Raw genomic sequence first — 24,607 nt, 5'->3', positions numbered from 1 at the left:
TACGTGTCTCTTACCAAGCAAAGCTCATTACCTCTTTGGATCTTACACAATTTACTTTTCTTAATACTTTAAGTTTTTCTCACTTGTGAGACTCCAGGCTTGTGCTGGTAGAAGTGAACTTCTCACTGTGGCTTTTATGCAGGAAGACTCACTTTTAAATTGTGACTGCAATGTATCAGATAAGGCATTCCAGACTCTCTTCCTGCCTCCAACACAGACTTTGTAGTTGTATTAAATAAATTATATAAAACTTAGAAAAATGCCATGTTTTGCATCTATTCATGTTTTAACAATAATGTTTTCCTCATATTGCTGCAAGCAGTTATGGGAGGGAACAAAGAACCATGTTTGCTCTCTTGAGATATAAATGCCCAAATAAAAAATCACCCCCCAGCAGTATCCAAGGGACATGAGGAACCCAGTGCAGAATGCATGCTGTGTTCTCACCCGCCAGCAACATCTAAGGACCCAAAAAAAAAAAAGCCATAAAGCCCCTCATTGTTTAGAAAAGGGCTAGACGTAAGCACTCCCTGTGTCGAGTAACAGAGCAGTGTATGTCTGAGTACGCAGCACAGTTCCCTGCTTCATGGGCCCCTCTCCTGTCATTCAGCACCAGAAGCTCAGGCTGGGGGATTTAAGTGTCATGGTTATGACTACAAAAGTACAGACTATTAAAAGTGAAAACTTTAGTTAAGAATAAAGTGGGACTTCTCACTGATGTGGATTTGGCATTACAGCACAATAATGACAACAGTGAGGATGACAACACCATGGCACTATTTTGCTGCTGGTGGCCTCCAGCAGATGCTTCCATTCACTAAACACTTCTTCCCAGAAGGGGAACACAGTGCCTGGGTCCTGCAGGCCACTTACTGCTGTGCACCATCAGATGGCTGCCAGCAACAGATGCTAAGCCAGCACACTGCTGTCTGAAGTCACCACTAGTTCCAGAAAGTACAGGCCTCTAGCCCATAGAAGTGAAATATACCAATAGGACAACTTGCATTCTACCATGTCAGAGACATGTCAATTGTGTCAATCAACTGCTAAGCAGTTTCTTTCTTTGGCCATCCCTGAAAAAACAGAGAAAAACTTGTTACAGAACAAACACCAGAGAGAGCAAGAACGGACCTGACTTTTTTAAGTCAAAGGAGAATGCCAGAGATGCCTGCACAGATTAAACTTTTGTTCTCTTTAATTAAAATATTTTATTAGTCATTAAAATCCATTAAAATTCTCAGTATTCATTTCCAAATAACCAGGAAAAAGGCTTCTTCAATTTGCAGTATCAAAATGCAGGCTTCAGACAGCCCCCACTGCCCACCCCACAGCTGAAGAACACAGGTCCAAGCAGGTCATGAAGCAAACCACAGCCATGAAGCAAATAACTCCATGTCCCCTCCTCTCACTGCTGGAAGGACAGCCCTCATTCACAAGCACCAGAGTTGATACTCATGGCGGCTGCCCATCACCCACTCCTAGCACCACTCATCAAATGAGCTGGGAGAAACCCACTGGAAGCCTCTCAGAAAACACAGAGATGGCCACCAGGATCTCCACTCAACACTCCCCATTCAACAACTACCATCTCAATGTGACACTGTGGCCATGTGAACAGAGATGCACTTGCAGCAGTAGAAGCAGCACAGCAAACGTCTGTGCACACAAGCAATGCTCCCTCACCAGACCTCACTGCAGTCTCTGCATCTCCCACACATGTCAACAAAGATGCATTCTCAGCTGAAGCAAGTGATAACTTTATTTAAGGAGCTCAAGAACTATATGGAGAGTAAACTCATGTAGTTGATCCAGCCTGGCTTACTGAACCACTCCCTCTGCTTCCCCTGGGAGTATTTACACAGTAGATCAAAAACACATAGAGTGATCACGAGCTCCAAAACACAAAGCCTATCTGCAACACACCGTGCAGCGAAGCACAGGGATTCCTCCTTCCAAACCCCCTGTCCCAGGGTGTGCAAAGATGAAATGTAAGGCTTAATCTACAGGTTTGCAGAGGGCAGTGGTACCTCTAGCAGCCAACATGATCCACCCATGATCTGGGAGCACAGTTGCTGTCATGACCATGAAGATGGAGATAAACAACGTCCCTCTGTTCCCTCAAGCTCTGCCTCTGCTGAATCTCCCTCTTCAGTGTCATCAGGTTCTTCATGCTGTCACTTGTGGGCAACAGACGTATGAGTCAGGCATACACAACTCCACTTTGTCTGCACAAGCCTGTTTAAACCTCAGGGCACTGGTTTGTCCTCCAAGTTTAACAGAACAACCCACATTTCTTAAATGGTGAAAAGAACACCTGGAAATCACTTTAAACGATACGATAGAAGTGACTGTAGCCAAACAAAATGCTCAGAACAGCTACAACCCAAGCCTCACAAGACAACACACAGCTCACACAGCTGCTGCCTGCAGCAGTCAGACATGCCACAAAGCCATCACTTGGTGCAGAAGCACATTAGGCCTTGAGTAGAAGATTCCATACGTCCCCAGAAGAATTGCCACCCATGGGAAAGTCAGTACACAAGGGGAAGTTTCTCATCAGAGCACCTCCCTTCAGGTCCTAAGGGAAAGTGAAAATCAGGCATTCTACAAGAATTAAAATCTCCAGTGTTACCTGGTCTCACATTCAGGAAAATGTGCTCTGATATTTTCTCAACTCCATTATGCTTTGCCAAGCACTGGTAGCAGCCCTTGAATGACCTCTGTACATTCTTTATAATGATACCCTTCTGTGGATTGGGAATGAATGTCATGTTTTTGGGGAGAGGTTTGCCGTCACATTTTCTCAGGGTGAAATTTAAAACATCTGGATCTGTTAGTGGGCACACCAGCAGGATGTCACTGTCTTCTTTCCCATAGATCAGAGAATCAACAAGGAAGAGCACATTTGGATCTGTGAGGAAACACAAAGACCTGTTAGAAAAGCTGACACTGTAGAGGGTATTTCTGATCATGCTAACACTGCAACTGGGCACTTTCTTCAGAGAAAGTTTTACATTCAGCTAATAAAACTCAGTATTACCTAATTCAAGTTTTCTAAGAGACATTAGCTTTTGTCTTAAAAGAGCAGCACAACAGGAGATGTGCAGTAGCATTCAGTACCAGACACACTAAAGAATAATGTGCACTAAAAATAATCCCACTGCTTCTTTGTTTGCAGATGGAAATTTTTTTTTTTTTTTGCCTTGTTTAGCTCCAAACCCCCACCGTCCACCCTCACCAACAGTAAACAGATTTTCACAGACCATTAAAAGTAATTTGCTTTTAGCTTGTGGCAGAGCTGTAAAGTTTCATGCCCACAAGAGGATTCCAAAGAAATTTATGAGCAAATGGAAGTTGAAAAACACCAAAATTACGGTTTTCACTTCTGTAAAATACATAATCTAAATCAACACACATTGCTACCAGAGGAAGCACCAAACAATTTCTCTCTCCCTCCTCCCTAAACCAGGGGTATTTTTAGCCTCTGTAGAAGAATCTACAGAAGACATACAAACAGCATATCTGACTGAAAAACCGTCAGGTAATTCTTCCCAAGATAACTTCTCTACAACATTTCATCTTGGCCAACCACATAGCTGATGACCTTGAGATGCTAACAACCTGACCATTAATAGCAAACACAACAAAAAAGGATGATGAGACTACAAACACTCTGTAAAAGCATATTTCAGCTCTCATCTGCCCTCCCTACAAGGTAGCATGAATTAGAATTGTAGAAACAGAGGAAAAAGATTTTGTTTTTACAAAACTGGGCTTGCACATCTTGAGTGGCTACAGATCAAACAGGCCATGATTTAACTGAGAAGACTTAGAGAAGCGAGTTCAGATGACAAACAATATGAATCTGGTTTGAGACAAGAAGTATCAGGTTGAACTCAAAGCACACTGTGTTTAGGTAAAGTTTGTTAACTACAAACGCTGTTTTCTAGGAGAATGAGGATATAGATTTAGCCTCTTTTGATATTGGAAGAATGCACAAACTACAATCTTTGAAGCATTAGGAGGAGAGAGGTGAAAGAGGTATGTGCCTACAGTCTGTCTACACTGTATCATCCTTGTGATCAAGTAAATCTAGATCAGCATATGAGATAAAGACCTGCCACCATCTTCTGTGTCACTTGGAGCTGTGCAGGACTGAGGCTCTCCTTCTAGAGCTTTAGAAGGATATCCTTCTAGAGCTTTACTCTTGGTCCTGTTTTCTCTTCATTTTCAGCTTTACAAGCACAAAACATATGGGGTACTTATAAAGCCTCACAAGTATCTGAGCTCATGGCACCACCTTCAAGGTGTCCTGAGATGTCACTGAACCACCATAACAATGGCCATCCTATTTACTGTCAAGAACCTGACAAAGTGAAGCTTGAACATTTTTCACACCATGAAGACAAAGAAGTTAACAACAAATTGCATGAGGACTACACAGCTTCTCTGATGCTTTGGTAATCACGCTCAGTGGGAGGGCTGCCTGCTATGCTAAGGTGAAGGAGTCACTGGCATAATGGAAGACACAAATGTATCTATGATCACAGCTGTCTGGTATAATTACCATGACCTTCATAAAGCAGTCATGGAAGATAAAGTCAACAACATATGTCATGTATGGGTAAAATATACGCCAGATTTCCTTTGGTCATACTCTAAGAGAAACACAAAAGGTCAAGAAAAATCATCCATGGTAGCTGCATGGTTATTTGGACAACTCAGGGGCTATGCAGTTGTGTAAGTTGTATGCTCAGTATGTCAGATATCTCTCCTTGAGAAGACACTCTTCACCATGCTGTGCTTGCATCTCCCTGCCTTGAAGAACAGCCTTGCAGGAATTCCTAAAGGACTGGCAGGTTTCAAGGGAAGCTCTCTGAGGTAAACACTGTTGGATGAAGAATGCTATCTCTGAGCAGGTGGAAGCTGTAGAACTTCTTTCCCTCAACATTTCCAGAGATAGGTCAAGCAGATACAAAACAACTGTCTTCCTTAGAAAGAAAAAGGGAAGCCATGAAAAGAGAATGCCAGGAATGCCGAGCTGTCAGTAAATGGGCAGCTTGAGGACAGCTCATGAAGTCACAGATCAAGAGCCAACAAAAGCGCAGAAGAAACCTGAATAAAATGCTGGACAAAAAGGAAGGGTAATAAAGGATGGGGAAAGCACATCAGAGCAGAGGCATTTTTCCTCAAGATGTTTCTGAGCAGACATAAGGTAGATCAGGAGCTAGAGGCAGAGGTATTATTTGTTACCTGCTGGCTTAACTCTGAGAGTGCAGCCTCAAAAAGCCGAATCTCTTAGCTGCCTCAATAAATCAAAAGCCAGGGGCCAAACCTCACATGACTCTATATTGATGGATGGCATGGAATTAAAAAAGACATTTCCATACATACTGCTTGTTTCCTCACAGTACAACTGACATACACAACTGACTTAGGTCACTTGGCTGGCTTCTCGACCAAGAGCTCTGGTATTGTATCTCACCACAAAACAATAGTAATGTAAAACAAAACTCCTCCAGAACTTTGAACCAATGAAAAAGCCACTGCAAGCAATGACTTTTTTGTCTGCTGGACAGGGAAGAAGTTTTCTCGTATCAGACTGTGTTCTCTCCCTGTGCCTCAAATTCATTTCCTCTTCCAGCATTTATTGTCCTGTTACTTTGGAAATGAGAAAGGGTGGGAGAAGCAAAAATAATTCATTAATATTTACCTTTAACAAAAACATAAAAAGAGTTCACAATGCTCCCTTTGCTTTTGCACTCATATCTGCCTATGTCTCTGATCGTAGCATTTTTGGTGTGCCACTCTTTCTCATTGGAAATCCTTGTTTTTGCCGATGGATCCGAGTTCTGGAAATTCCAAGTCACAGGTCCTTCCTCATTGCACTTCAGCCTTAATTCCTCCCCCTTATTCACAACCAGTGAGGATTCTTCATGAGGCACTGAACCACCTAAAAAAACAAAAGCAGAAAATATCTGTCAACACAATGCTTTCTGTTTTTTTTTTTTCCTGCAATGAAATTGCTATTTATACACACACAGTTAATATTTGAAGTTGATTTTTAAAAATAATAAACTCCAAGGGTATTCCGTACAATTCTACAGACTCCTTTTGCATTGTATGACCTTCTGCATACACACTGAATAACCGCTGCAGATGGAAAGTGGTCTTTAAAAAACTATGTATCGGTTTCTGCAATGGTTTGGCTTCTGAATGGGAACAGACCCAAGCTATTTAAAAATTAAATTCAAGAACATATGAGCCCGATTCTACATGGCAGCACTTTTAATCATTCTTTGTCATTTACTCAGTATGTTGCCAAGAACTAAACTTTCCTTGCTCAACAGTTATCATTTCTAGCTGCATGCACTCAGAAGCTCCACTCAATTAGAAATGTCCACTTTAATGAAGGCACTGTCACATACTTTCCACACTTGCTTATTTCTTTTGTGAAGGTAGTGATTTGTCATTTATTAAACAGACAAACAAACAAACAAACAAACCATGCAAAATTTCCTTCATTAGTGTTCCATACCAACACCAAACTCCCAGCCATCACAGCTGTGAGCTCTTAGCATGTCTTTCTCTGAATATACAGTAACACAACTTTATAAAAGTTCTCTGGAAATAAATCTGTGTAAAACTAGCAGCCTCAACTCACAGCTCCCAATCACCTCCCAGATTACAATGTGTACCTGGAGAAAGAAGCACTTTCAGACTTCTCTTGGCTCCATTATTTAGATCCATCAAAAAGGAGTTTGCTGTGTTAGCATACCCTGATAGGAAAGGGTCAGTGAACGTACAAAACAGAGTTCATAGCTGAAAAATCAGATAAATTCTTACTGGCATGGACCTGCCTAAACGTCACAATGATGTAAACAAATACTGAGGAAGTGTTAATGAACAAGCCTTTCTCCTTCAAGAGCAGCTCTTTAGTCCTACAAATGACCCTTAGTTTACAATAAGTACAGCTAATGTCCCTCTCATGTGAAGCACAACTATGCAAAACTGTACAACCTCCCCATCTAGTAGCAGAGTTAAGTCACTGAAAATACTAGCTGAATTCAAAAGCATTATCTACAGCTCATTTTAGAGGCTGAATTTTCCTACCTACACAGTTGACAACAGATATTCAAGCAAAACAATCAGATAATAAGTTGGGATGAGATTATGTTGTCCAGACTTAATTCAATTATCTCACAGCTTTAGTTGCTCTTAAGAATGCATACTGCATTGAGACCAGCTCAGGAATCACCCCCCGTCCTGGCAATCCCAGTAGCCAGAACAGAGTGGGAAGCAAAGTGTGATCAGACCAATACAATCTAATTCCTTCATGGTCTGGGTTTTGGAGGGTTCACATTCTCTCATTCTCTCTTCACCTTCTTCTGATTAAAATTTGTTTATTACTGCTCAACCCAACGGGCAGTTATTTTTCCAGCACCACCACAAATTTTCCACTAATCCTGCATATATGTTTCTGCAACTGAATGTATAAACAAGCATCTTAAAAATAATAATTGTCAGAAAGAAAGGTAAAAATAATCCATCACTTTTAATTTCAAATCTGCCACCTCAAAACACAGCTGTTTTGCAGCAGCTAGACCAAGGAGTGTGAAAGTCCAGTACCTCCAGAGCAACAGTCCTGAACCAGCAGTGACTTTGCAGGCAGGAAAGCAGGAAGAACCCACTGCTCTGAGCAGAGCAGCTTGACGCAGACAGAGGCATGAAGACCTCTGGTTTGCAAACCTCTCAGATGAGAGTCAGCAACACACAGCATCTGAAAAGGCAGAGGGCAACGACCTCTTAGAAGGTCTCAAGAAACACTGCTAATGTGCTTCATGGGGATCCCCTTCCCTGATGACTTCCCTGATGTATCCCACAGGGCGCTGTGTACTCCAGTGACAGATGACACATGCTGTGCAAAGCAGCCAAAGTGCAGTGCTGTATGGCCTCTCTGGCACAACATCCTCATGCTGCAGCTGAGATGCAAACACCAATGCTTCACCCTCACAGCATGCAAAGGCAGCAGTCCTTCACAAGCACCAGGGTTGATACTCATGGCGGCTGCCCATCACCCACTCCTAGCACCACTCATCAAATAAGCTAGGAAAAACCCACTGGAAGTCTCTCAGAAAACACAGGGATGGCCACCAGGATCTCCACCCAACACTCCCCAGTCAACAACTACCATCTCAAAGTGACATCATGGCCATGTGAACAGAGATGCACTTGCAGCAGCAGAATCATTGCAGCCAAACATCTGTGCACGCGAGTGATCCTCCCTCACTAGACCTCACTGCAGCCTCTGCATCTCCCACGTGTCAGCGGAGAAGCACACTCGGTGGAGCAAGTGATAACTTTATTTAAGGAACCTGAGAACTATATGGAGAGTAAACTCATTTACTTGCCCCTGAGGAAACACTGAGCCAGCCTGGCTTGCTGAACTGCTCCCTCTGCTTCCACTTCTCCCAGGAGTATTTATACAGCAGATTAACAACATGCAGTGACTGCAGGCTCCAAAGAGTCTGCACACAACCTGCCTGTAGTGCAATGTGCTGTGCAGCCAGATATGGGGCTTTCCTCCTTCCCAAACCCACTGCCCCTTAGAGCACAAGGGTGCATGGAGGTGAAATGTAAGACTTAGTCCACAGGTTCACAGAGGTAAGGGACAGACCACAGGCAGGTGCTGCACAGAACGAAGTCTTAACCAACCTACAAAAGCAGCGTGGATCTGCCTAAACTACATGCATCAGTGTGATGGACATAAATGCCGAAGTGTGCCGCAGCAACAAATCTGTCCCTTCCAAAGACCAGCTTTTTAATCCTACCAGTAACCATGACCTCATGCCCTGCTAATGTGTAGCAAAATATTGCACAGTTGGACTTGATGCATGATATCCATGTCTGAAAGAAATATTTCTCAAAAAACATCACCACTTGACTCTTTAAACACTCTCTAGGGCTCATTTCAGAATTTCCCTGCCCACAACAGACTCTCAAGCAGAACAATCAGATAATTACTTGGGACAAGATTATGTAGTTCAGACTTAATTCACTTATCTCACAGCTTTAGTTGTTCTTAAGGTGCATACTGGATGAGATCAGCTCAGGTAACTGCCCTTCTTCCTGACAAATCCTAGGAAACAAAGGAAGGTCAGACCACTACAGTCTAATTCCTTTGTGGTCTAAGCTTTGGAGGAAGCCCTTTTTTTCTCCCCATCTCCCTCTGATTTACCTATTTACTTACAACCCTACAGGCAGGCAGTCCATCAGTGCCTGTTTTTCCAGCATCACCAGAAATTTTCCACATGAGGTCCACTAATCCTCTACACAAACTCACAACTATATAAACAAGCATTCTAGAAATAATATTTGCCAGAAAGATTAAAAAAACCCACACATTATTTCATACTTTCTGTAACATTTGTGACTTTTATCTACTCTTTTCCTCAGTATTGATCGCCATTCAGGTTAAAAGTTCAAATTTTCCAACTTTCATTACCAGGACCATCTAAGCAAGTTGGTGGGTAGTTTTTACAGGTTGTAAACAACAAAGCAAAGCATAACTCTGTCTGGGGGCACAAGAAATAGACTACACACTGGAATTGGTGAAAGTCGAAGCCACCACACACATTTCAATAAAATATTTTATGAGCCTTTTTATGCAGCCTGCATTTTCTCTGCAAAACAATTTACAAATTTAACTAATGCTTTCTGCAAAAATATTTCCACAGTCCAAAGTCACCTTCCAAAAACAAGGTATCTTCAAAAAAAGCAAATACAGTGTTAAGAACAAAAGGTGGCAAAAGGAAGGACTATCAGATGCATTTATTGCTGTGTTCCTAAATATTGACCATATTTAAAAGAGAATTAAAGAGGTGCTTGGAAAGATGGGAATGACTTTGTATCTTCCGTTTGGAGGAATAATTAAGTAGCAGAAATCTGTAGCAGTAGGGAGTTTAACCAACAACTTGTAATCCAACGTATTAATCCCCAGAACAGATGTCCATCTGCCATTTCTTGATCTTTCTCAGATTGCTAATGCTCAGTCTAAGATTGCTCCACTTGCACCACACCTGAAGCACAAGGGTGCTCTTCAGGCTCACTGTTGCTCTTCTGCATTCCAGTAACACCGATTTTAAACATATAACCATGATGGTAATACTAATAAACTGCACTACAGATCTCTCGCAGGCTATATGCTGGGGATGAGACATGGAGTCTGCTGTCCTCCTGACACTCCATGTTCACCCAAGGAAGAAATGACTTTGTCAGTCACCAGTGGGACTGCCAACTCTCTGAGCAAAAGGATGAAGGAACTCACAGCTATGTTTCAACTGAAGATTTCCAGGTGCGGGGCAGATACAGAGTGAGGATGTATACTGGCATGCCTCCACTCTCTCATTACCTAATATCTCAAAACAGTGCATAAACTACAATACCACTATTCAGCTGAGTGCCCCAGTCTCAGAGAAGCCCACCTTACCACAGGGACTGTGCAGGACAAGAAGCAGCTAGGCATTCTGTCCCCTACCTCCATGGCTCCTGTGGGCTAGGGGGGAGCAAATGACTGTGCTGTTGGCCATGGTCCCACCATGAAACACACAACCCTCCCCATGTGCTGCATAGCCAGAACACAAGAGAGGGGTTCCAGACGGTCCTCCGGAGTTGTCCTTAGGAGCAACCAGCAGGTAATTATAATATGCTAGCAAACAATAATTTACAAAGTAAAAATAATTACCCATAAAATAAATCACAGAACTCAGAGTTGGACAGCCCTCATTTTGGAAGTTCTAAATCTGTGTCCTACAACTAGAAAAAGTCACTTCTTTTGATGGCCAGCTTTTCTTTATAAACTAACAAATTTGAGTTGAAAATTATAGTGCTGGGATCACTTGTGAACCAGGCTGTGTAACTGAAAAAAAGAAGTGGAATATATGAATATATTACAAGAAGCTTCCTAAGTCCTAAAAATGGATGGAGAATGAGGAATGAGAGGGAGTATAGCACTAGTGACTTTGGCATACAGAAAGAACATCTGGAAAACCAGGCTGTAGGAGGTAGAAATGAAACAGCTCTAGATAATACTGATAGGAAATTCAGGTCAAATTGCAGGGATATGATTAAGGACAGCAGAATGCTCCTGTAACAATTAAGGGATGTGCAAACAAAAAAGCTTTGGCTAAGGAGTGTACCATCCTGGAAAAAAGTGGCTTATTTGGGAGTTTTCTTGGCCTCAGCCACAAAACTGCTATAGCAGGGAAAGTCACATCAGGTGTACAACTCCATCATGCTCATAAGTGACTGCAGATTGTCTTCAGCTGCTCAACAAAGGACATCGGTCTGCCATGGATTAAGATGAAAAGTCAGGTAGTGTGGATTTTATTCCCAGTTCTACCATAACCTTAGGCCAGTAGCTTAGTCCTTGCTTCCTTTTTAACTCTTATCTAAACATTAAAAAGATCAAAAAAAAAGAAAACAAGCAAAAAAACAAAAACAAAAACAAAAGAAACCCACCAAACATGCCTTGCCCCACTCCGTTCCACTTTAAATTTATTTCCAACACCTTCCAGGGCTTGGGCTTCAGAGCCCAACAACACAGTTCAGCCACTATATATCTACGCCTAACTATAAGGATCTCTCTTTATGTTTCTACTGCCGTATTGGTTGTTGGCTAAGGAGCCACCACATTGAGCTGGGGACTCAGCCAGTCTCCCTGGGCTTGTGGTGGCCCTGCATGGACCAAGCTGTCCCAATCACCACCACGACGTGTGCCAAGGCATGGCCTAGCTTGGGGTCCTCTGCTCCCAATCCTCCACATCTACCCCTCAGATCTTCCTGGACACAAAGGAAATCAGAGATGGCAGGTCCCAACTGCCACCCATGTCCCATCTCATCCAATCTGCCAAGCCCAGAACACGGGCAGTGACCTGCCAGTGTGTTCACTGCTATCCTACACGAGCAGATTCCTCCTCCAAGCCTTTCCCACAGCTGGAGGCACTGCAAGGGCATAGGGGTGCTTAGCCTTCTGCCTCCTCCCCACATGGCCCTCCACAACCTCTACAGCCACTGGTCGTCCCCCATAAGTTGTGCAAATATCTCCCAGTGAACACAGTGCCCTCACTTCTGTGCCAGTTAACGTTTTTGCATGACAAACACACTGAGGATCTAAACTTCAAGGACAAAGTGACTTTTGTGTAAGATTGCAGAGCCTGGATGCAATTACACTACTCTCTTCATGCCTGATCTTTCTGGGCACTGACTTTGTTTCAAGGGATATCGCACAGACCTCACTCACCGCATTTTTCAGTTTCTCATCTGCAACAACACAAGAGAGCAGAAACAAGAGATAGGCTTTATCAGTTAAAGTAGTAGCACTGTCGAAGATGCAGTGGTCTAGGGATATCAGCAAGGCATGGCTTGCAGAGAGGTAATATCCTCTTTCAGCATGCCCAGTGCTGCTGCAACAATGAGTATGTTTTCAGATACACAAGTCTCCTGCAGGTCTGAAAGACAAGCTGAAGCAAAAGCAATTCACACTCACATGCAGAAGTCACAGACAAGGCTGTCCATTTTTTTCTATGCAATACCAGTTGGCCTAACTGAAGAGTACTGCTGTCCCAACTCTGTTTCTTATTTGTGAAAGCTGCTCCACTCTTGACACGTGCTATTCTGAAGCTGAATTCAAGACCTTTTCAATTAGATTTGTTTTGTCCTTTCATTTTATGCTCCAAAGAAACCAAAGTGTAAAACTTACATGTTAATCACACTGAAGCAAATTTAATTTACTCTGGTGTATATAAATCTCCCAGATTTTTTCAAAGGAGAGATGCTATCATATGCTTACTTGTTTTGTTCTGCTTCACTAAGCAGACAATCTCCCTTATGCTAGATGTAAAGTTTAGCAACGGCAAATGTCAATTTTCAGTGATTTGATCTGAAAGCTACACCACACACCACTGCAGCTATGCTGCGGGGAAAAACAAGGCCAGCAGTATGGCCTCTTTGCAGAAGAAACCATCCATGCCAACACCCAGGCTAGTGTCCTCAAAGACATAGATCAAAAAAGACCAAAGACACGACTGTTCCCTGAATGTATATATGAACCTCAGCATATGTGAACACAACTCCTAGCTGACAGAAATGCTGACCTGCCCCATCTTCATCTTGGAGACTGAAAGCTAACTTAACAGTCACCAAGCATGTATTTTAGGGTCTAGACTGATTAAACTGCCCTGCAGACCCAACTGTTTTGCTTATAATGCATCTGACAGAGTCAGTGCCATCTGCAGACCACCAAATTCTCTGGAATACTCCACATTTCCAGTGTGGAAATACTCACTGAAGCTTTGGATCATCTGAAGCTACAAGTTAAGAAGCAGAAAAGCAGAGGAGAGTATGAGTGGGGACTTTGATGCTTACCCAGTTGCATGAGGGCAATCACTGCCTCCTCACACAGTGTTCCCACTGCCCCAAGCCCTTCATCCCAAGGGGAAGGGAGCAGCAGTGGAGAACTGGAGAGGGCAGGAGTTTGGAGCTCACCTCTCTAGTGCTCAAAGCAGCAGCCAAAAAAGACTTCTACAGGCAGCATGACAGAGAAATGGGTATCTCCCAACACAAAGAGCAAGTATGGAGCCAGCCAATTTCACCCAAGGCAAACTCCAGAGAAGAAATAGATGGAGCCTGGAACTAAGGTTGTCTTTATCATCCATGGAGGTTGGAGTGTGAGGAACCACAGGAGCAGAGAGGTCTGGGCTGGGGAACACTCAGCCATGACACCTCCCTTTGCAGTGACATTCCACAGGAAGGTGGCTCTGTGTCTTAGTATTGCTCTTACACAGATCTGCATCCCCAAATATCTCATGCCCTGTGAAGGTGCTCCATAGGTCAAATAAAAGCGTTGAGAACAGCTCAGACAGCTACAGTCAAACAGAGGTCACCTGCCTTCTGAATTACACATGGTTAAGCAGAAACAGCAAGCATGGGACAAGGTAGCAACACATGGCAGGGAAGAACACAAGGCCAGTTCACCTCCTAACCCCTGCAGATCCCAATCTCTGAGAGAAACATTCACTGGAGCTTCAGGCAGGATAAGTGCAAGTGGGTAGAAGCCAGCAGGTCCTGTTGTAGGGTCAGCAGCAATTAGCAAATGCACCTAACTGCATTTGGCTTTCTCATTTCAGAAGCAGGCTGAGCAGACCAAGTGCTGCACATGACCCGCAACACAAATGTGCAAGAGTTGGTTTAGAAGCTAATGCAAAGCCTACTTGAGGCCGGAGGCTGGAGGAAGTACCTGCACCTTCCAGAGGCAGGATATGAACGTTCCTCTTCCCCAGCTTTTGTTTTTCCTTGCTGGAGCAAGGAAACTCAAGCCATGCAAAAAAGACATCAAACAGCATGCCCTTTCTGACTGACATGACTTACTCTGCTAATGCAGTCAAAAAAGGCATTTTGCAAAGGCAGACACGAAGCTAAACACAACTCTAGTTCAGCACACATACAGAAAAACCACAGCAGCACCAAACACCAAGCTCCTCCCATAGCTGCAAATGACAACGCCTGAATAGTTTTTCTGAGAAGTCATGGGTTTGAGCCTTTTTTTGTCTGTAAGAGCACCCTATGCACTACAGCACTCTGGTCACTCATCTTGCTGTGCTATGGCCAATGACCTATTCTGACACTCTGCAGTCTTCTGCAGCCAAACTTCCTACCATAGGAGGAAGCTACGGTGTGCACATGAACAAAACCAGAGTTCAGTTTTCTAAGCAAAAAGAATGGGCTGAGCTTAGAACAACTACCTGCTAATTCTCGTTCAAAGTAAAATTATAGAAGAAAGATAAATAAAAGTGTATATGCACACATTTAAGTATAATTTGCAGGGGGGAAAAAAAAAAGATTAATTGCTTGCCTCAACACTTGTCAGCTCACAGATTTAAACAACATTTAGACTGATTCTTACTTCTACAGAAGTATTTCCTTTTACACCTTTAATTTCCAGAATTACTTATTAAACAGCTGTTCCTACAGTTTTGCAGCTGTTAGATAAATAAATAAACAAATTATAAAGTACATATAGAGAATAGTTAAAAGAAGTGCACTAATGCACAGGGTATACAAATGCAGCTGTCACTCATCCAGCCTGTTTCTTTTATAGCTTTTCCTTCTCACTTCTTTTTGCTGACATTTACATTAAAAGGTGCAGTATCTTTCAACTTCCATTTTGAATGAATGTTCCTTGTAATGAACAACTTGGGTTTAAAAGAGTGTTTTCTGAAATCCATCGAAAAGGTGGTTTTAATGGAGATAAATGAGAAACTGAAGAAAAACGAATCATTTTGCAATCTGAACTAATGCCTATTTGGAAAAGGCTCAATTGAGGAAGGAGATGTAAGACTTCTGGCTATGAGAATTATAATTATTTCAAATTTTGGCAGTAATTTTATCAAACAGTAGCAATTTCATTAAAAGGTGCACTGGTAATCATCTACATAAGGCCTCTAGGGAGGAAAACTTACCAATAATTGCATAATTCCGTTATCATTGTTCTTATGATGGACCACATTAAATACCACAAAGAGAAGCACTGCTTTTGACTTTCTCTAAATATTTAGTTCAGTACTTTTTCCTAGAAATTACAGCAATAAATAAGAATTTCAGAGTAATAAACATGTCCTCCAAATTTACAGAAGAGGCACAGATATTTTTCATGTACACATACTGCAGTTCAGAAGATTTCTGGAGGATTGGCGTTAGACTAGATGACCTTTAGGGGTCCCTTCCATCTCAAGTGATTCTATGATTCCTTGGCAGGTTCTTCAGAATCTCCGGGTGAACTAACCCAGCCCTGGGTAATCATGCTGACACGCAGTGAGATCTGTCAGTGACAATGTCTTGGAAGTGCCTTGAGTGCAGAGATTAGGATACATTTCTGACAATCCAGTTTCATTTCTCAAGTCTTCTTCTGGCAAGGAGATACATAATTCAGCTATTTAACTTTATCTCCAACATCAGCAGAAGTCTTACATATATCTTGACTGCGATTTATACTTTCTTTCCTAGTTGTTAACACAGTCCTACCACAAACTGCACACATGGCATACTCGAGAATAGGTACTTACTGAAGAAGTTGTCCTCCTTCATACTCTCGAAGAGATGGATGGACGAAATAGCACCCTGCTGTGAGCACAGTCTAAGCACCTGCTTAAGCAGGAAATCCCATTTTGACATCTTTTTTGATGGTATTTAGTTTACGGGAGGAGAAGAGAAAAACAGAGTTTACTTCTGCTCCTTCAATCTGACCTCTTTTATTGTGCTGCATACCCCAACTCCTAGGTATGATGGCATTAGCATTACTGCTTAATCAGTAATTTTATATATAATACCTGGAAGTCAGACATGCTATGGAATAGGAAACTTCAACAGCTTGTGCTACTATGAACACTACTGGAAGGAAGCTTTTATTTTGTTGAAGATAATGTGATTTCTTTTCAAAGTTAAAAAGTTGTGCTCATCCAGGCTCAGAAAGCACTTCTGTGAACAGAGAGTTGAGCAGCAAAAGTAATGGAAAGAACTGGGCAACCACCGAGAAGCAGAAACAGAAGGCATTAGCACCAGCTGCTAGTTCAGAGGAGCATCTACAGTTCTAAGGCAAACAGACTCATTTCCATCAGAATCATTTCCATCAATACAATGCATATGTATTTTAATATTCCATTAAAATGCATATGTATTTTAATATTCCATTAAAAATAATAGTGCAGAATTTATAGTGCATATTTTCCTTTTAAAATCAAAAATATTCTAAAATTTTGAATCTACAAACTTACACGTTCTATTAAAAAAAAAAAAAGGCAAAATATTACTCAAGCTTTACATCTGCCACCAACATTTTAAAGATAATCAGATAAGTGAACTGATGGGAGCCAGCAGCTGAGCACCTCCAGGCAGGTTGTGCTGCAGTGACAAACCAAGCAGCCTTTGGCATCCAGAGTTTCCTAGCAGGTGCCGATAAACTATTTTCCTTACTTCAGTTCATGCAGTACAACTCAATTAAGCAACTCGTCCATTCATGGATGAGCTGCTGAAAAACAAACATGAATGCTTCTTCCCACTTCCATTCTAAGCATAAAAAGGATGAGATCGGCTAGTTTTGAAATTTTTGCAGCGTAGTGATTAGGGACCGCTGGTTTTGACTACAGATAGGGCTTTCAGACATTAATTCTTTATTTCAAAACATTTGTCAATGAGTTTTTTCTTTGGAATTGGCTGGCTTCTAAGTGCTGCCATTTATCTCAACAGAAGAACATTTCAGAATTCTGTTTTCCTCCATTGTAATCAATGCAAATCGTAAGTAAAAAATCAATTATCTAACAAATGTCAACACTTTCTGTCTTCACACTAAAACATACACGTGAAGAATCAGAATACGTGTATATACAACAAGCTACATAATTGCTTAAATACATGCACAGTGATTAATCAAACTGAGTATAACATTAAGTGCAAAGGCAATATTTAATTAAAACTCTCTCAGTGGTAATAAAGGAGGTTAAACCTTTCTTTACAAAATGATTAAGTACAAATGCAAAACAGTTAAAACGAGGCTTACTGTTGGCTGATTTAAATCATGATTAAAATCTGCTTTGCAATGCCTTGAATCAAATGGCAGCATGCTACAGGGGAGGTAACCACCTCATTAAACCTGGAAGCACTACATGGCTCATCTGGCATCAGACGTTGACTTTACACATCCTCTATGGGGGATGCAAGCAAGTTAACGATGGCTGAAGACAACAGACTACAGAAGATGTACTAAAAGAAAAGAAGATTCAAAAAAAAAAAAAAAGAGGCTAAAGAAGCTGTACTTGATTTCTGTGAAAAAATCAAATAAGTGATATCAGTTGTCAATATGTGAAATGCTGTTGTGTATCCAGAGGAAGGTGATGAGCAGTTCATTGTGTCTACCAGAACATGGGGAAAAAAAAAAAGAAAAAAAAAAGAAAAAAAAAAGAAAAAAAAAGGAATTAAGCAACAGCAAGGAAGGAGAGGTTGGACAGCAGAAAAGTTCTGAACTGGAACAATTAGTTAAGCAGCAGCAAAAACAGGTGGGAAAATCTTTACCACAAGTTTCTCTTAGAGCAAGTGAGGCTGGAGCCTGCCTGGCAAGATGTACCATATCTGAGCCCAGCAAAGATCAGGGATGACCAGATGATCTCTGCAGCCCCTCCAGCTTCAGTCTTATAGCTCTGCAGGGATTTCTAGTACCTGCTCAGTTTCTTAGAAACCCAATTGCTGAAGTTAGGTTAATGTGATGTAATGCACAGTTTATCTATCAAAGAATGAAGTTTCCAGTCCTGAGGGCTGAAGACAAAGGCTTCCATCCATGAAATCGGTGCACCCATTAAATCCTGAACAAAGGAGGAGATTAAGAGAGCCAAGTGCTAGTTTTCAATCTCATGATCTGTTCAGCAGGAGCCTTGGTTCTGAATGGCCTAGGTATGTGAATGCTTGAAACAGTGCTGAGTTATCACACAACTGACCCAGATTGCTTCTCCCCCTCCCAAACATGCAGGCTTTGCATGACGGAGATACTTGCAAGTGTCTTTCCTACTCACTAGTTTAATTTCTTCTTGCAGAGTGGCTTTGTACAAAGCTTTTCCTGCAAGTCCACTCCATGACATGAAGTGCACAGTCACCCAGTGTGAGTGGAGGAGTATCTTGGCGTAAGTTAATGACAGATGGAGAAAGAAAGGAAATATAGGACTAACCTGGCATCTGTCAGGGTTCCAAGGAACCTACAAGAGATGTGTTATGTCTGTCTATCTGATTTCCCTTGAGTTTTCACATCTTCTTACTTTAAATCAGCCCATGTGTCCTCTTTATCACTCAGATTTACAGCTGTCAGTGCCTAGCTGACTTACGAGTTCCTCTCCGATCAGATATTTAATGATTGTATTACATGATTAGGGACTCAGCTGTCAGATGACACATCAAATCATAGACTTTTAATGTTGTCATCCCCCCAATGACAAAACTCCCTGTCGCTGATAACACTACTAGATGATGCTTTATTTTAGTTACGGTCTCCAGGAAGGATCTGTACAGAGCAGCCTTGTAGTTGCATGGCATGTTAGCAATGTTAGAAACTCATGTGTTATATGTGTGCCTCTTTTCTGTAAAAGATAACATAACCAAGGGCCCTACGTGCTCTACAAAACAAATTCTGTTGTGACATTAAAATGAACATTAAAAATCCATTTAAAGGTATATCTGAAAACCTATGTTTACAGAATAAATCAATGCAATCCTCATGAGTAAATCCAGTGAGAGATTAACAGTTACTGTGCTTTCTAATTGGAATAGCCTAGAAAACGGGAGTCGCTTTCTCCCTTCAAACACAGATGTCTGCACTCTTCTTGTGCCTTTATCACTAACTGCAGCAATCTTGGCCAGTGGACAAACAGCGCACTTCAGCTGCCATTGTGCCTGGCAAGAAGCCATCAGGACTGATCACATGTCTAAAACTGGGCTCATTTGTGCCTGTTTGCAGGTTGCACTGTTATGGAGAGTCAGGCACCTTTTGGAGAACCTCTTCTTGTTTCCTAACATTCGTTGAAAAAACAAAGCATAACACTTCTGCAGTAAGGTAACATAGAAGAAGAAAATTTGGTGTTCAAGTTCTTCCTGTGCATGTGTATTCTCTTCAGACTTGCTTTAATAAATGTCCCAAAGATGTAACACACTGAATATGGATCACCACTTTCTAATAAGCCTGGTCTTTAGCATCAGATCTCCTCTTTCACATAACACACAGCAAACACCTTAGGCTCTAAGGTCAGAGACTCAACAGCAGGCTCTGAGTTTCTGAAGGTCAGAAACAAGTACAGTTTTTTTTCTGTGCAGGGAAATATTCAGAAGGGCATTAAGAAATTACAAAAAGACAACGTTTTATACTTAAACTGAGAGGGTTCTTACAGTAAATGCAATGCATTAGGGCATTAGACCTCATTTCCTCCAGCCATTCTTTGAACAGCTGAAAGAGACTTAAGGAAATGAGTCAAAATCCTGGAAGATGTTTGTACTACACCAAAAAGAAAACAACATCTGTAAAGTAATGCGTGTCACATACGTGGAGCAAGACAATGTGCAGCGCTTGATCTCTGCTGAGGCATTCATCTTCATGAGCACAGAGAGAAAACAGCTGAAAAGTGCCTTAACCTTGAGTAATTACTGCCTCTCTTCTACATGATTGCTATCAGATTAGATCAGTTGTCATGTGTTGTAGATAAACATATATGTTGTTGAAACAATTTGGTACTGTGAAGTACTTGTTTCATCCAGAATCTGTTATTCTTTGCCTTCAGATTACACCAGAGTGTTCACTGAAAGGCTGGAAAGAAGCTTTCCTTCAAACTACAAGCGCACAATATTTGGTATGTAGCTCAACAACCACAGCTATGCCTTAGAAATCTTTGTAATAGCTTGCACTAACAAAGCATTTAAGAACACAGCAGGCTCAAATGCTGAGAACACAGAGGTATCATCAGAGCCTCTCACAATACACAGAGAAAGGGCAAGTTGTAACTATGAGAAACTCCTGAGTGTGACTCAGAGATTCTTCTGAGATTTGTCCCATCCTCTGCCGCTGGCTGCTGTTTACATGTGCTTAAGACATATCCTTTATGATTCCACCTGTGTCCTGGTGCAGTATGTCCCTGCTGGAGGCGAGTAAGGATTCTTCATTTGATCCACACCTGCAGAGCAGCACTGTTGTTCCAGAAGGCAACAATCAATAAGTTTCTGGTGGAAAGCCCACGGTGAGCCAGCACTACCCAAGCACCGTGCAGCTGCGCACATCTGGCAGCAAGAGGCTCTACCTTTGAACAGAGCACAGGGAAATCCTTCAGTCCCTGAAAATGGTACTCTGACTGGATGCAAACGTGTGCCTCAATCCTTGCCAAATTTAACACACTCTTTGTTATGAAGCCTTAAGAGAAAATCACTTAGGCACTTGCTAGGAGAAAATTCCTGGTTGTAACGGAAGGAAAAGAGTCAAGTATTGAGCAATCCTTGAAATTGCCATTCTACTCTTGGCAGTGGCCTTAGGCCACATATAAGTGCAGGAGAGAGAAGAAGGTAGATAGAAATGAGGGAGCAGGGAAGGCAGGAGTTTTGGACAATCTGAGGGGGTCAGGTTAGTGACTGAGTGACAGCAATCAGAACCTGCACCATGTTCTGTCTTCTTCCATCAGTCCTCCTCCCTCCCAGTTGCCAGGTGTGGGAAGCATTATGGACACAGACATTCTTCCCTCTGGGCACAGAGAGAGCCTTCTGCTACTCTGCAGCTGACTGCAAAAAGGGGAGATTGATGGATGCTGAAAGGAACCGTGCTCAGCCTTCCATGTCCATCGGGTGGAAACACCACACAGCCTCTGGTGAAGCACTGGGGACAGGGAGAGCCCTGAGGGGACAGGAGAGGAACGCAGAAGAGATCATTTCAGAAAACTGCATCCCTAAATGGAAGGAAAGATGGAAGCACATGCAAGGAAAACAAAAAATAGGAAGGAGCTGTGGACAGATGAGATGAATGGTTTACTTTCTGAGAAGTTACTTAAAGCTTTGTTTTCTACATCCTCCTTTCCTATCTGCAGCCAAAGGAAGAAGCTCTTGACTAAAAGCCAAAAAAAGATACTTAATATAAGTTTGTATACGTGTAAACAAAAGGACAGAGAGAGCTCACCCAGTCCAAGTGTCTGCAAGGACACACAGGAGCAGTCCCACAGCTCTGCCCTGGCTGTCACTTCTGGTGTCCTCCAACAGGACACAAGCATCCGCTGTGATGCTTCCTGCAGCTCAAAGCTAGCCCTAGTATCCTACACCTGTGTGATAAACAGATGTTACATGCATCTACCCAGATGCACTTGTCTTCTGCAAGTCCCTCCACATGCAGCACCATGTATTTTTGTCGACACCACTTCGTCTGACGTGGCTGTGAGGTGATACATCTCCCACAGGTATACATCTGACCCAGAACCAGAGGAAGCATGGAGAGGAAGGTCCCTCCTTGCCCCTACATACTCCCATGACTTCCAGGACACTGACAGTTACCTAAGCTTTCCTTCCACCTGGCAACCATGAGAGGAAGAGAAACCTTCATGCACAAGCTAGAAGTACTTGAAGTAAGGAAAGTTGGTGGGTATTAATGAGCGAAAGCAGTACATTGCAGAGAGAAATGTCAAGAAATAACCCACTGATGGGTATTTCCTTTGCCAAACAGCATGTTGCAGTTGCATGTGGATACTCTGAACAGGAAAGTCCAAACCGTCAGCAATCACATTCTAGCTGCGAGCATCAACAAACAAAGGGAAGCAAAACAGAAACATTACCCAAACAAAATATTCACAGAAATGCTGATAGCTCCACGATTGCCTCACATCTCAGGCAAAGTGCTCACACCAAAGCCGGCCGCTGTCGGCTCCCTGCGCTGAGCTCTGCAACGTGGCCGCAGCGGTTCTGTCGCCCGGCATCCCTCCGCACCTCCTCAGCTCTCGCTGAGCTAAGAGCACAGAAATACACCTTGCGCGTCCTCCGCTCTGACGCGCTGCGTGCGCTCTTCGGGCGCCACTGTGCCACCGGCTGCTCCAAAAGCCATGTGCGAACCCGTCCAGCGCCGCAGCCCCGTGCTGCATTTAATGAACTCAGGAGCGGGAAACTCCGGCTGCAGGGAAGGGAACCCCCAGGTCCATCACCCGACATACCAAACTTTTTGCCCGCAGTGCCCCCGAAGAGACGGAGGCGGCGGTGCTGAAGCGAAGCGGCTCTGCTCCGAGCCGGGGCTGAGCTCGCGTCCCCCCGCGACGCCCCGGGCACGCTTCGGCCCCGCCGGGCAGCGCGGACACCTGACGGCGGCGGCCGCCCTTCGCCTATTGTTCCAGCAGCACTTCACCACGGGGACATTTTGTACCGATTAAGAGATAGTTTATTGTCAAAACAGCCCGGCTCGGAGAGCTGGGGGTGTGCACCTTCCTGACCCCTCTCCAGCCCCGCGCCATACAAACAAAGGACTTTTTTTTTCTTTTCTTTTTTCCTTTTTTTTTTTCTCCCGAGGCGTCCAGCGAAACCGGCTGCCGCCCCCCGGCCCGCCGCCGCTCCCTGCAGCCTCCCCCGGCCCCGCTGCCCCGCGCCCGCCCGCGGCTCCCACCTGCGGGGATGAGGCTCAGCAGCAGCACGGCGTGCGCCAGCTCCCAGGCGAGGTGCGCACCCTCCATGCCGCCCCCCGAGCCCGCCGCGCCGCGGCTGCCGCTCGCACCACCCGGCGCGCAGAGATGCCCGAGCTCCGCGGGAGGCTGCGGAGTACTGCCGGCCCCGCCGCCACCAGCGGCCCCGCCTCCGCCGCCCGCCCCGCGCCGCGCCGAGCGGCCCCCGCCCCGCCGCGCCGGGATGGGCGCAGGTGAGGAGCTGCCCCCCGAAGGGGCGGTGAGCGGGGAGGGGGGGCGGTGAAAAGAAAGAATCCTACCTCCTCCCCCCCCCCAACCACCCGCGCACACACCCACGCACCCAAATAAAAAAATATTTAAAGAAGAGAGGAGGCTTCGTGGTACGTGGGGGTGGGCGCAGGGCTCGGGGAGAAGCAAGTATCCCCCAAAGGGTGGGTGCAGAGCGGTTTGTGTCGCACTCAGAGCCTGGGTGGACGTGTGAGCACCAAGCGGCGCTTCTGCCCGGCCGGGATCGCGAACTTGACCCGCCTGGGGCTAACCCGGCGCTATGGATCGGGCAGAGTACAGAAGTGAGATGCACGGCATGTCTTGTGACACAAAAGGAAAGATGGAAAGAACTGGTATGGAAAAGAGAAAGCTGACAGGGAGCTTAAACGTGGAAAAGGTTCTTACAGAGAGGATTGCGAGCAATTGTTTTTCACGTCCCTCAAGGGCAAGATGAAAGTAATCCATTTAGTTACCAGCAAAAAGCAAAAGAAATAGCTTAAATGTTAGGAAAGCACTTGCAAAGAGTAAAGAGAATTTAGTCTACAAATGCATTGAGCAGAGGAGGTGGTGGAATCCCGTAGAGGGAGTTTTTTTACGTACGAGTGAGACAACTGTCAGGAAGGATCCAGGAGCACTTGCATGTGCAGCTGGAGAGGCAGATCTCTGCAGGCAAAAACCCTACAAATTGCAGCAACGTGTGCTTTGGCTCTGCTGTGCCTGTCAGTGCCACTCATGTGGTGTGTGCTGCCCAGGTGTTCACTGCTCAGATGTGCAAGGACAAGTGGGGATGGATCATGCAGGCTGTCACACCTCCAGCTTACAGGAGGATGGAGTGGACATATGACATAGCCTTTAACCATGGAAAAACATAGATGTAGATGTTGTGAAATGTGGCAATACAGATCAGAAAAGTTACTGAAGGTAAATGACTCCTTTTTTGTGTTGTTTCTCTTCAACTTCTTTCCTTTTTCACTATTGTCAGATTTTTTTCAAGGTTAATAGCATAGTCCCATATGGTCCCCCATTAGATGAAAGTCTTGTCTTATATGTTTAAAATGGCTCTCTCCATTTCTTTGCTCTCTTTCATCTCTGACAGCAGTCTCTTTTGATGGGTGAATCCT

At 43.6% G+C, this 24,607-nt stretch overlaps 1 protein-coding gene across 1 annotated transcript in view; it reads right to left on the bottom strand.

Annotated features, from left to right (window-relative positions):
• The window catches only part of KIT (KIT proto-oncogene, receptor tyrosine kinase), a 51,036-nt gene extending 27,663 nt beyond the window's left edge, over positions 1–23,373 (bottom strand). Inside the window, exons 1-3 of the mRNA XM_052682899.1 lie at positions 23,204–23,373; positions 5,714–5,953; positions 2,633–2,911 (exon numbers count right to left, since the gene is read on the bottom strand). Of these exons, the coding sequence (XP_052538859.1) occupies positions 2,633–2,911; positions 5,714–5,953; positions 23,204–23,270 (586 nt within the window). The 5' untranslated portion in view covers positions 23,271–23,373. The remainder of the gene's footprint in view (positions 1–2,632; positions 2,912–5,713; positions 5,954–23,203) is intronic.
• Positions 23,374–24,607: the final 1,234 nt, after the last annotated feature.

This window comes from Tympanuchus pallidicinctus, unplaced genomic scaffold, assembly GCF_026119805.1.
Source record: "Tympanuchus pallidicinctus isolate F22 unplaced genomic scaffold, pur_lepc_1.0 scaffold2, whole genome shotgun sequence".
In the NCBI taxonomy this organism is placed as follows: domain Eukaryota; kingdom Metazoa; phylum Chordata; class Aves; order Galliformes; family Phasianidae; genus Tympanuchus; species Tympanuchus pallidicinctus.
The sequence above is the reverse complement of the archived record's forward strand: the minus strand, read 5'-3'. Positions and strand labels throughout refer to the sequence as shown.